We start from the raw sequence: 13,918 nt of genomic DNA, 5'->3' as shown, positions 1-13,918 counted from the left end.
GACTACAGGCGCCCATCACAATGCCCAGCTTTTTTTTTTTTTTCTTGTTGCAGTTTGGCCATGGCTGGGTTTGAACCCGCCACCCTTGGTATGTGGGGCCAGTACCCTACCCACTGTGCCACAGGCACCACCCCATAAACACATTTAGATGTTATCTGCAATGTGTAGAATACAGTAAAAGTTATCAGGCATATAAAAACAAGAAAAACAAACCAGAAAATACGACTCATGGTCAACAGAGAAAGTAATCAATAGATATAGAACTTGAGATAATATAAGGAAGTAAAAGAAGGAGAAAAGGACTGAAAGTTAACGTAGTCATAGTGAATGATCATTAGCTTTATGGAGCAAAATATCGGAAAAATATGAGTAACAAAATATTTTTCTGATTTTTAACTTATTTGAAAGATAATCGATTTTTAAAGCCCAAACTATCTTGTGCTATAATTTGTATATTCCTGTTTATTACAGAGATAGAAGTAAAACATATAACAATAGTGATAAAGGATAAACTAGAATTACACGGCTCTACGAGCCTGGTATTATAGTCAAATCCTACAGTAAATGTTACAATAAAAACAACCCAGCAGCATTTAGTTAATAAAAAGGATACCTAGCAATTCATTCATTGACATAAAATAATAATACCAAAACTTTTTCAGTTCATCCAAAAGAAAGCAGGGAATTAGTAAAATAAGAACAAAGTCAGGCAAAAAACAAATATCAAGATATTAATTTTGTGCCCATGTGCATCAATCATAGCAATGATTACATAATGATAATACTGTAGTTAAAAGGCAAATGTTGTCAGATTTGATAAAAAACTGAGGTCAAAAAAATGTTACTTAAATAATGGAAATGTACATCAAATACAGAGAAACAGTGGTTAAAGTAAAAAATTGGAAAAATTACAAATGGTGTGGCTACACTAACAATGGACAAAGTACATTTCAGGACAAAGATTCTTGCTAGGCAATAAAGAGAGGCACTTCATAATGATAAAGGGTACATTTAAAAGACGAGGTAACATTCTTAAAACATTCACTTACAGCAGCAAATATATCAAAGAAAAATGTACAGAGAGAAAGGAAAAATACACAGACCCATAGCAGCAATAGGGTTTTAAAGACTTAACTATAAGCTGCAGTGATCAAGACAGTGTGTTTTGGCATATGGGGAGACATATAAACAAATGGAACCCTCCGGGGAATCTAGATACGTCCACATGTATATGGTTATCTGGGGAAAGGAAAGACTTTCCAGTAAATTGTGCCTATACAATTTGATATGCATATGGAAATGAAAAGCCTCAATCTTTGAATCAGATGCATTTACCTTAAGATTAATAGATCTAAGCATAAAAGCTAAAATTATAAAATCTTCTAGAAGAAAATATTTTTAATTGCTATAAATGTAGGCCACAAATTTGTAGAAAGAACTAATTATGAAACATAGTTAATGTAAAATTTAAAACTTATTTTTATTAAATGACTATTTAAAAAATGAATAGGAGATCCATGGACCAGGACAAAGTAGTTTCAACACATACACGTGGCAAAGAATTTGTATCCAGAATGTGTAAAAAGCTCCTATGGATAGTACCAAAAAGCAACCCAATTTTAAAAAGGCAAGTATGTGGTCAATTCACAAACGAGATTACAAAAATAGCCAATAAGCACATGTAAAGTTGCTCAACATTTAGTTATGAAAAAAAATTCAAGTTAAAAATAATAAAGAGAATAGCTAGAATTACAAAGACTGGAAACATTAGATGTGGGTGTCAGTGTAGAAAAACTAGGAGTCATTTTCGCCAGTGGAAGTCTAAAATGATGTAAGTTGAATATTGTGTAGCAGTTTCTTGTAGTGTCAAACTATACAACCCTTTACCCAGAAATTTCACTCCTAGGTATTTCTTTAAAAGAAATGAAAACATGTTCTCAAAAAGATTTGCACAACAATGTTAGTTCTCTTAAAAGTGGACAGACAAAACATGGCATATTCATACAACTGAAGACTACTCAGCGATAAAATAATGAACTTCATCGTACACACACGGGTCAATCTCAGAGACATTATCTGTTGTGAAAAATACCAGATGCAAAACATTATATTCTGTATGATTCCATTTATACGCCTTGAGTAAATATAATCTGTGATGAGAGGGAACAATTTTAAGCAATGATGATAGTAGATGTAATGACTTTCTTTTTGGGGATAGTATATTTGGACTACAAAATTTATTTTGGTCTGTTTCTGATTAATTTTTGATATTTTTCTGGCAAAGAGGAAGCATATAAATTTGAAATATGATGCGTGCACTCTCTTTAATAACGCTCTCATTTTCTGCCATATTTCACTGATAACCAAAATTGCTAACTAAGACTAATTTTCAAATCACTTTTCAGCATTTAAATTCTTAAAGATTGTAATTTTTCAAGATCGTGGGACTCTTAAGAGCATTGAGCAATTGCACCATCCATTTTTGTGAGAAACTATAGTCAGCTGACCCACTTGCCCCCTCACGTGTGTCCTCAATCACCCTGAGGGCATATTCACTACGAAGATGGAGATTTAAAAGCCTTATCTGCCTTGTTGTCAGTCCACTGCTTGTAAAACAGAGATCACATACACTGATACTCACCAATTATTATCGGCTGTGGCTCACTTTTTACTCCAACCCCTGCACTGGTACTAGCTGCAACCTCGACCCGGTATTGAATACCTGGGTATAATCCACCAATTATTACAGATCGTATGGCTGCATCCACAGTTTTGTTAATATGGAATCGTGTTTCATTTCCCAGACACCAGATCTAAGAAAATGGAAAGCGAATAACAAATGGATATGAGAAATTACTATCTCTGGTAACTAGGTTGTTAGAATTGATTACTTTTTAATAGTGAGCAATATAATTTGGTCTTCTAGAAGTGTCTGTGAGCCCACTAAAGCCCATACTCTGCAGTTTATCTAGATATAAGTGTGTGTGTGGGTGTGTGTCTGTGTGTGTATACAAGCACATGCACCTGTGTTAAACAAGAAAAGTCAGGGAAGCTAAAACAATGCCGTGGTCATTTGTATCTTCCTCCCAGACCTGAACGCTCATTATGAGTAATTTAGAAGGCAAAATGATTTTTTTTTTGCAGAGACAGAGTCTGACTTTTTCATCCTCGGTAGAGTGTAGTGGAGTCACAGCTCACGGCAACCTCCAACTCCTGGGCTTAAGTGAGTCTCCTGCCTCCGCCTTCCAAGTAGCTGGGACTACAGGTGCCCACCACAATGCCTGGCTATTTTTTGTTGCAGTTTGGCCAGGGCTGGTTTTGAATCCACCACCCTTGGTAGATGGGTCCAGTGCCCTACTCACTGAGCCACAGGCGCCTCCCAGGCAAAATGATTTTCACACCTCTGGAATGTGGTCATTGTTTGCAAACAGCATTTTGGCATGGATTAAAACACATAATTTCCTCGGCTCCACTTATATATCAGAATTTATTATGCATCTAATCTATTAAGATATGGTGATTATGGATTACAATATCTAGGGTATATAGGTGCCCGTGTAAGTAATTTATATTTTATTTAAGAAAATATTAACTTACACAGGGGTAGTTAACAAGATTAATTGACCTAAGTTATAGTTATTGACTAAAGCAAAATTAAAGCCAATATTGACGTTGACAGTAATAAATCTTAATATTGACCAAAACGTATCTATACCCACGTCCACAGCATGAGAACAAAGTGGTGGAAAATCTTTGGACGCTGATATTGGAGGTAGGCTTTTAAGGTATATTTTCCTCTGGGATATGAGAATCTCTTACTACAAAATGTATTATATAAAGAATTCCACCATGTACCCAAGTTTGTATTCAGACTATGTAATATTTCAAAATCAACATATATAAACATATTTATAGAAAAACATATGGTTTATTTCTGAAAAAGGTAACCTCTTGAAAATTTTTCAGCAAAGTGATCCCTGTGATTTATGTTATTTATATTTACGTTTGGCATCTGAGTTCCTAATGGAGAGATAGTCAGCCCCTTCCTAAATGTGCATTTTGATATCAAAGTAGTAAAGATCTCCAATGAGTAAGAAATTTTACCATTTAAGAAAAAAATCATGTTGTAAAAAATAATAAATAGGTATCTAACTATATAAGAGTTCAGGATATTTAGTTCCTAACGGTACAAAAAGTAAATTCCTAACCTCAGGAAAGCACACAGACACCATAAAGGATAATTCTTACCTGTTAAAACTATGTCCTAACACTTGCAAAACTTTCAAATCTATGTAATTATGCAATTTTATAAAAGCATTTATTTTTGCCTTTATTAAACATGTTTCTTTATAAAGTGAGGGAAATAATTTTAAAATAAATGCTTATTTAGTTAGTTCATTTGCTATCACAAGTGGACCTATCACTGAATAAAATTCTACTTTAAAAATATCACTTTTCTTACAAATAAAATTCAATCTGCAAAGCGTTAGGTGAAATTATTCACCTTAATTTCCCATACTGACTGAATTTCTGAGGTGAGGTAGGGTGTCTTGTTCCTTATTATATTAGACGTAGCTAATTTGTTATTTTAACCATTCCAAAATGGTAGTTTATTAGTAGTAAAAAATCATAGTTCTGCATTTTTCCAAGTTTAATGAGGAGTTTTACACTCACACATGGTCTGTTCACATCACAATTAAACCGAATCTTATTTTTAGATATTAGACAAGTTCTGTGTCTTAAACATCAAATAATGGTGATGAAATAATAGTTATCAATTGTTCCTAAATAGCAAAATTCACAGTTGAAAAATGACACAAATTAATTTTTTACAAGTGAGGTTTTTTCAAAATTTATTGTTTCAGTGATTGTTTTATTTCCCCCAGTAAAATATTTCACAGAACCTCAATAAATAGAAGCCACATTTAGAGTAAGAGTTGGTGCTGCCCACCCCTAACCCCACTGTGCCCCACCCTACCTCACCTATCTTTTCCTGAGAACACAGTTTAAAAACTGCTGCCCTAAAACCTCTTAAGAGAGAATTCTGATAACAAAGTTAAAGACTCAGTTTCTGAGGGAAGGCTTCATTACTTACCGTGTTCCCTATCTCTAAACTCCTGAGGTTCTAGAATCCCACAGGAAGCCACCCCACTAGTGTGGTATAATTGTCCCCCCGAGTTTGTGTGACCTACGACCCTGTACTTAGATTCTATTAATCTGTGCATTTGTTTCACTACATGTCACACAAAAATATAAGTAAACATTTTACACTTCAACTGAGTAAGCAAACCATTAGAGCTGTGTCCCCTTCACAGGACACCGAGATTTCTCCCAGAACCTTTCTATGAGAGCCTTCCTTCTTCACCCAGATCCTACCTTGTATTCCTGGATAATTCCATTCTGGTGATCGGGAGGAGGAGGATCCCAGGACACACTGATACTTGTGCTATTGTGGCTTCCAACTGTCAACACAGTGACAGACTGTGGAGGAGCACTTGGTGCTGTTGAGGAAGTAATTAAAATTAAAGCACACTCTAAGTCTCCGTAGGCATTATTACCACTTCCAGAATATGAATAAACAGACACGGTGCTTGAGGCTCTGGCTGCTAGTAGTTCAGAATGTATATCCAGTACTCAACACTCACAGTTTTTTGAAAAATATCCTTTAAATATAGTGGATATATTAATATGCACTCAAAAGTAAATTTAAGCGCTAACATTCTGATGAGTGTTTTCTGCCTGCCTGGTGCTGAGCTAAGTGGCAGATTTAATTCTCACAATAACTTCAGGAAGTAGAAATGACTCTTATCTCTGTTTTACAGCGGAGGAAACAGACGGCTACTGTAAGATACTTCTGGAAGCCAAACAACAAGTCGGAACTTGAATCTGGGTATGTCTGATTTTAGAATATTGATTCTTTTAACTCAAATATGCTAAATTTCTAGACAGAAAGAAAAAAACCTGCTTCTAACCAAAATTATTTTGAGAGGACATATTCCAAAGTTTTATCAGGTGTTATTTCTGAGTGGCAGCCTTAGAGGTATCCATTTTTGTATGGTTTAGTTTGTTTACTAAACAAAAACAGAAATAGCTATACATTTTACCAATACTGAAAAAAAAAATCCTTTCTTTTTGTATTGGGAAAAATAATTAACTGCTTATAAATTGACCCATAATTTAAGATTTAAAACTCATTTTATGTGGATGGGCAAGGGTCTCGGATGATAAAAATGAAAACAGTTCACGGAGGGTCAAATGTGAAATAGCCGGATTTTTATTTCCTCCAGTAATTCTCCTCTTTTATAGTTTCTCCTATAACTAATTACAGCCATACTGAGGGAAGATGAGTTAGAAGCAATGCCCGATTCTAGACTACAGCATCTCCTAGCCAGGGCACCTGAGCGCTCAGAAAGTCTGATGTACCAGAGACAAACTTAGCTATTCTCTGTGAATCCTTCCATTAAAACCAAAGGCAGGAAAAGCAAAATCAGAGTACTGTGTAAAATCCTCCTTGATAATTAAAAAAAATTAAAGAATGTTGTGGTATTGCAGCCTTTTTATATAAGATCATCAATAGGTCAATACAGTTTAGTTCTTTGAAAATGTCCTAAGAGATCTTTTGAAAGCCTGACAACAGATTGCTCATGCTTGGGAACTTGGTTATGACATATTTTTCTGCAGTGTGGTCATATTTGCATTGAGCCATAGGACATATAGACACATGGTAACACAATAATGTTCTTTATTATTACCCTGTGTGACAATATTCCTCCAAAACATGGCACGATGGCATATGTCTGACCACTTATCTACAACCTTGCAATTATTCGGTAGACTGTATTGAAAAATAACACTTTCGAAACCGGGTTTCTCATGTGCTTCCGGCTGGCTTGGTGAGCACACCCTGCCCGCTTCCTGACAGGCCAATGAGCCAGGCCTTGGTGCTTTCCACAGGTGTGAGAGGACCCACATCAATGCTCATCACTCCCAGACACAGCTCGGCTGAGTTCCATATGTTACCTTCACAAGGCCACAAAAATTGGAGAGGAATGTATGCTGAACGGTGACAAATGTGTACTCCAGAGGAAAAGTCCAACAGAAGAGAAATTGACTTTTGGAGGTAGGCTTCAAATGCAGCCTTCTGTATTAAAGTTACCCACTCCATTCATTACTACCATCAATTTGCAGCTTAGAGTAACATTGAATGGTGGATAAAAATATTATTATTAATTTTTGGTAATCTTTCCTTTATACATCATAAAAGTAGATTAATGATGCCTTAAGTATGCACTTCTAATGATGGTGGGGGGTATCACACTGCTAGACAGCGGGAAAGTAGCATTTTTGCCCTGTTGCATACTAGAAGGAATGCGTGACTTCAATCTTCTTTGCTCACACATGAACACCTACATGTTAGCATGTGCAGCCAATATACATTTTCTACAGACTGCTTTTCTATTATACAAAACATGTTGAGAAAAAGGCCTTTTACAGGAGTTGTGACTGCAAAATCACATGTAAAAGCAGAATAGGGGATTTTATTTGGCACCTAAATTATCTACCTTCGTGGCAAAATTTATTAAAAGCCTCTATTTTAGTGAAGGAGACACCAGTAAGTGGACTGGTCGAAACCTACATTAACCTCATGTCTATCAGAGATTGACTTTTAAATTATGTGTAGGGAAGAAATATTCCAAAGTGGGAGAGAGGAAGAGAATGTTCCTATGAAGAAAGGGGTTGGCAACGAGCAAGCTGCTTCTCAGTTAGAAATTACGAGTGAGGCTGGCAGTGGCCACAGGGCAGAGAGGCTTATAAAAGAAAATGTCACGCTTTATATACCCCCAAAATATAATCATGATGAACACACTCTATTCTTGGGTTTCCAATATTCTATCTTTTACTGAAGCAAAATGAGCTAACGCCACATTAGAAATAAAATGAGACTCTGTTATAATCAAATTTAGGTGAACCAAAAGTCATAAGTTTTTTTATGTTACTTGAGAACAATGTGTAAATGTTTACTTGAGAAAAATTCAAATTGCATTCATGTCATTTTTCTAGTCCGATTCTATGGAATTCTCAGAGCAAAAGGAGGACATGGCACTTTCCAGATTCACTTTGAAATGATCTCTTTCTCCTTCTCTAAGGAAGATAATAAACTAGAGCTGTAACAAGAATCGGTTTTATCATAATAGAAGTTTACTTTCTGTTAGAAATCTGAATACTGACCTTCTTCAGTAGTACGAACCGTTTTAGATTCACTGTCCATTCCTTGGAACTCATTAAAATATGGTCGAACTTTAATTTCATAAGTCACCCCCTTTTTCAGATTGATTAAGACAGCACTTCGCTCAGTGGGAACCTTGGCATCTAAATTCTGCCAAGAAGACGTGGCCTGCAGGCCTGAAGTCTGACGATACATCACTCTGTAGCCTTGAATGAACTGGGGCTGGCGATCAACCTGGAAAGCATCACAGGCATGTAACCCAAGGGGAAAGCGGCGACAGTGGAGCCACCCTCTTCTCTCTATCTTTAGTTCTGTCCCCATTGTTATCAGCTGAGTGACGCCATCACTTTCTAGCTCACCTGTCTGGTACTAATAGCTTCTTCCAATTTCAAGTTCACATTGTTCCTAAAATTATTTCCAAAATAAAACGGAACAAAATGAAATAACTCACCCCCCCTTTAAAATACCTCACATTGCCTAACATACGTACATAATTCACTCATATTTCTCTGATTAGCCCAAAGGTTTGTTGAGATCAAAACCTGCCATTTTTCCATCTTTATTTCTCATCTGCTTGCCTGTTTCCTGCATTCAACAATTCCAAATTCACGCAGCTTTGTATAAGATGCGCTGTTTGTCAAGGATTCCCATTCTCGTGTCTAATCACTGATACCTTCACTCACTCAAAACATGTTTTTGGTTACTATTCATAGGTCTTAAAAATTGCTGAACTCTGGGGATAAAATAAATAATGAAGGTAAGCCAGACCCTGCCTTCATGGTAGTCCAGGGAGAAGGTGGATATTGTCTAATAATCACCCAACAGTGAACAATTTATAATCAGAATAAATAAGCACAGAGAAATGTTAAGAATAAGATGTATCGGGAGTTAGGAAAGCCTATCGTGAGAAGAAACATGACTGAGTCAGAAAGGGGTGATGAAACTTCCCTGAAGAAGTCACAGGGCTAAGATTTGTCAGAACAGTGAGATTTACGCAGGGGAAGAGGTGTGGGGCAGCAGGCATAAAATCTCTGTGTTTGGAGGAAGCACAGGAGAGAGATGAAAGTTGTGGAGCATAACAGAGCATCTGTTTCCAGTGCGTGTTAAAGCTTCCACCCCCTACCTAATACTAAATAAAAAACTTAGTAGTTTACCAACTTCTGACTCCTTCTATCATCCCAGTATTCATACCATCTCACAACTTTCTTAATCCCTTCATTTAAAGTATGTAAATAAGTTTTTAATAACAATCTGAGACTTTTGAATCTGAAAACGCATATCATGTAGAACTTTTTAACAATGCTTCATTCACTCTTATGATAATTATATGAAAGCCAAATACATATAAATGGAAGTTTAAAAAATAAAACATAGTGGCTCATGCCTATAATCCTAACACTCCAGGAGGCCAAGGCAGTGATTGCCTGAGTTCAGGAGTTGGAGACCAGCCTGAGCAAGAGAGAGACCCCATCTATAAAAATAGCCAGGCACTGTGGCGGGCACCCATACTCCCAGCTCTGTGGGAGGCTGAGACAAGAAGAGAATCACTTGACTCCAAGAGTTTGAAGTTGCTGTGAGCTATAATGCCATGGTATTCTACCAAGGGCAAGAAAATGATACTCTGTCTAAAAACAAAACAACATGTTCCTATCTTTAAACATTTATTAAACAGTCTTTACCAGGGTTTTGTACTAATTTCATTTGCAGGGAGAAAAGGGCTTGTGGCTTTTAAATTTTTTTTAACTAAACATTTTTTTTTTTTTTTTTTGAGACAGAGCCTCAAGCTGTCCCCCTGGGCAGAGTGCCGTGGCATTACAGCTCACAGCAACCTCCAACTCCTGGAAGCGAGTCTCCTGCCTCCGCCTCCCAAGTAGCTGGGACCACAGGCGCCCGCCACAACGCCTGGCTATTTTTTGGTTGCAGCCGTCATTGTTGTTTGGCAGGTCCGGGTTGGGGATTCGAACCCGCCACCTTAGGTGTACATGGCTGGCGCCTTAGCCGGTTGAGCTATAGGCGCCAAGCGTTAACTAAACATTTTTAATGCTTCGCCATGTTTCTAGAAGTGTTGATATAAACATAAATTATAACAAAATCTCCAAATAATATTCCATATCATAGTTTAATAGCCATCTTCTAGGAGTTTTTAATTTAACTATTTCACTATCAAATAAAGATTAATGGTAAAAGAAAGGTAATAACCTCATTTTAGGATGGATGTAGAGAACCTGAAAATATAAAAGAGTATTTGCAGATGGTCAGTTATTCCACCTTTTAAAAAAATCTCTTTGTCCAATTGTCAGTATGTTATAAGCAAATGGTATTCTTTCATGTAATAACTTCTAAATTTTTTCTTTAGTTACAGCATTGTTTCATTTATTGTTAAGTGAAAGCCCCAAATCCACAGATATTAACTAAAAATATTGTCTCAGAAAAGTTAGAAATGGAAAACTTCAATCAGAGTATAGTGAAACAGAAAGATATTTATCTACATTTAGAATGCCCAAACTTGAGAACTGGATGAAGTTGGTAGGCATGAGTAAGAGTGTGTGTGTTCTCGGTATAGCTAACTCTGATTTCTTTTTTCTTTTTTCTTTTTATTTCTTATAGCATAACAGTGTAGCTAACTCTGATTTCTCTGATAAATCTCAGTGAGCATGAATTCCTTCCTCGCCTGACAGCTTTCTAACTTTCATTGCTTGTCTGGAGTTAGTGCTACACTTGTGTGGGGGTACAAGAGAAGGTGAGCCAGGTCTGACATGAAGCCCCTAATCTTTGAGTTCTCATCCATGCTACCAATTTGTATTCGTACCAACTGACACATTTTTCCAAGAACCAGAAATGTTAAATTTTGGAGAGTTCAAGAGAGATGACTTCTATCAAAACTGCCAAGGTTCAAAAAATTCCTTGCAGCATATGTTAAAACAACATTAAGCTTACATTTTATAAACTTCTCTGCATTTTCTTTAAGTGAATTTATATACTGAAAGAAAGACATAACTCACAATAATAGCTTATTAATACTGAAAGAAGCAAGCTGTGTTTTTAAGAAAGACATTAAGCAGCTGTTTCCAGATGATGGGAGTGTGTAAATCAGGGCAAATTGGTTGATGTTTGGTTTTCATTAATTAAGTGTTTTAGGGACTTTATGAAGCTAATGTTTACCATACAACATTGCCTTGAACACTCCAATGTACACTGTCTTCAGCCAGTAGGTAGTAAGGGTCTACTTAATAACTAAATAGTTTAACCTGATTTTGTGCTGTTGAAATGCATTTTTTTCCAGAAGGAAATTTGTTGTTACAGGTGGAAGCTAAAATGAAAATGTTTAACATTACCTTAAAAAAAATAGTTGGGATTTTTATTGGATGTGTGTTCTACAACCACTAACTTTTCAAGCTCATTTTGATAGGTGGTACTTTTCAAGTTAAACCATATGCTTATGACCAGTTTTGTTAACATTCTGATTATTAAGGATGATTTTCTTTTAGAGTTGATGGTAGTCAGAGTCTAGACACTAATCCACGGCTTTATATAATTTCAAAAATTAGTGTATTCTGAAACATAAATACAAAAGAGTTGTCTAAAGGAAAAAGGGAAATAATGATAATTTTCCAGGCAGGTCTCAATGTAAATTAGAGCTTAGCCTCTTAAAACTTCTGAGCCTCAGTTTACTTAGTTTGCTCACATATTTGCAAACTTTAGAGATGTACAGTGGTGAAGCATCTTTGTTACAGAAAGAGAGGCTAAATGAAAAGGCCCATATACGGCTCTCAAATTAGCATTTTCACTAATCTATTTAAACAAGATGCTTAATATCTATCTTTTCCATTCACAAGACCCAACCAAATAAAATTCCATCTAAAATGAAAATTCACAGGGAATTTTCTTTGGTGGGCTGAGCTACTAAGTGACTGATCTGGTTTTAGCAAGCTTCTGACATTCTTGTCAAAGTACTCTTTGAACTTCAGTGTAGTGATGCTTATGAGGCAAAAAGTACATAATTCTTTCTGTGAACAACAACAAGAACAAATAATAAAAAAAAGAAAACCAAAAAGTAACGCTAGAATAATCATTTTTCAGTAAGTGATTTATGGGTATTTTATGGTATGGGACAGCAGTTTTGTTTTTTTTTTAAATCATTTTTGCCTAAAAATGATTTTATCATTTTTTATCATTTATGCCTCATTATAAGCACAGTCATATAGAAAGTAGATGTTGCTAACTATTGTAGCTTCAAGTTTGACATGGGAAGGGGACAGGACATATACACAAGTATCAAGCATTTGGTAATTAATCTTGCTGACCATTGGTAAACTACCTAAGTTTTATACACATAGGCTGGGGAATATATTTCTTCCCTCAAGCTTGAAGACATCTATAACTCATATTCTCACAATGTAATAATTTAAACAAGATACTACTGTCAATAAAGTTTGCAAACTTGCTACCATTAACTTACATCAGCAGCACTGTACAATAAAATGGTTAAAGGTTCACAACCTTGGTATAGCAACATCTCATAGGTATGTTAGTGTTGATGTGTGGCAGTGTCTTGCTGAGTGGTGTTCATTATTGTTGTTAGGTTTTTCTGTGCTATCACAAGAATATCGATGTTTAATTATGGCAATGAACAAACATTAATTTTTTTGTTAAACTTGGCAAGAGTAGAAGTGAATTCAGGGATAGTCTAAGTTTATGAAGATAATACCATGAGGAAAATGACAGCGTACAAATGGATTAATCATTTTTCTTTTCTCTCTTCCTTTTTTTTTTTTTTTTTTCTTTTTTTGGAGGCAGAGACTCACTCTGTTACCTGGGCTAGAGTGCCATACCATCAGTCTAGCTCGCTACAACCTCAAACTCCTAGGTTCAAGCTATCCTTCTGCCTCAGCCCCCTAAGTAGCTAGAATTACAGGTGCTCACCACAACACCCAGCTGATTTTTCTACTTTTAGTAGAAATGGAATCTCGCTCTCACTCAGATTAGTCTTGAACTTGTGAGCTTAAGGGATACTCTAGCTTTGGTCTCCCAGAGTGCTTGGATTATAAGCATGTCCAATCATAGCTAGCAGGATTAATCATTTTTCCAAGGAGAGAGAAAGTGTCACTGATGAAGAAGGTCAAGGTGGCCAGTAGGAGAAGAACTGATAGAAATATTGCAAAAATTGATTGAATTGTGTGTCAAAATTGTCAGCTGACTATGAGAAGACTAGAAGACCAAATAAACATCCGTAGAGAAACAATTAGGAAAATCTTAACAGATGATCTTGGCATGAGAAAGATATGTGCAGAAATAGTCCCAAAAAAGCTCACTGATGAACAAAAGCAAAGGAGGATCCAAGTTGTCCCTTTTAGAGAGGCAAGGTAATGTTTAGGGTCATTTTGTCACTGGTGATGAAACATCTAAAGATCCTAAAACAAAGCGTAAAAGTGCACAATGGGAATCCGCCAATGTGTACAACCAGAAAGTTCCACTACTCCAAATCAAGAGTCAAAATGATGTTGTTAACCTTTACTTATAGCAGAAGTATTGCTCATTATGAATTTGCACCAATAGGGCAAACACTTAACCAAGTTTACTATTTGGAAGTGCTGAAAAGCCTGTGAGAAAAAAACAAAAACAATCTAAACTTGTCACCAACAACTCATGGCTCTTGCACCAAAAACAATGCACCAGGTCATGGGGCACTGT

General features: G+C 36.1%; 1 protein-coding gene across 11 annotated transcripts in view; it reads right to left on the bottom strand.

Annotated features, from left to right (window-relative positions):
- Positions 1 to 13,918, bottom strand: part of ROBO2 (roundabout guidance receptor 2) — a 595,724-nt gene that overhangs the window by 70,242 nt on the left and 511,564 nt on the right. For all 11 annotated transcript variants that reach the window (XM_023509678.1, XM_023509679.1, XM_023509681.1 and 8 more), the window contains 3 exons: positions 8,230 to 8,461; positions 5,377 to 5,501; positions 2,642 to 2,813 (listed from right to left, as the gene is read on the bottom strand). In XM_023509678.1, the coding sequence (XP_023365446.1) occupies positions 2,642 to 2,813; positions 5,377 to 5,501; positions 8,230 to 8,461 (529 nt within the window). The remainder of the gene's footprint in view (positions 1 to 2,641; positions 2,814 to 5,376; positions 5,502 to 8,229; positions 8,462 to 13,918) is intronic.

The sequence above is a fragment of the Otolemur garnettii genome, unplaced genomic scaffold, assembly GCF_000181295.1.
Source record: "Otolemur garnettii isolate 467f Iridium unplaced genomic scaffold, OtoGar3 scaffold00009, whole genome shotgun sequence".
Taxonomy (NCBI): domain Eukaryota; kingdom Metazoa; phylum Chordata; class Mammalia; order Primates; family Galagidae; genus Otolemur; species Otolemur garnettii.
Note: the sequence above shows the minus strand (reverse complement) of the source record. Positions and strands in the feature narration are given on the sequence as shown.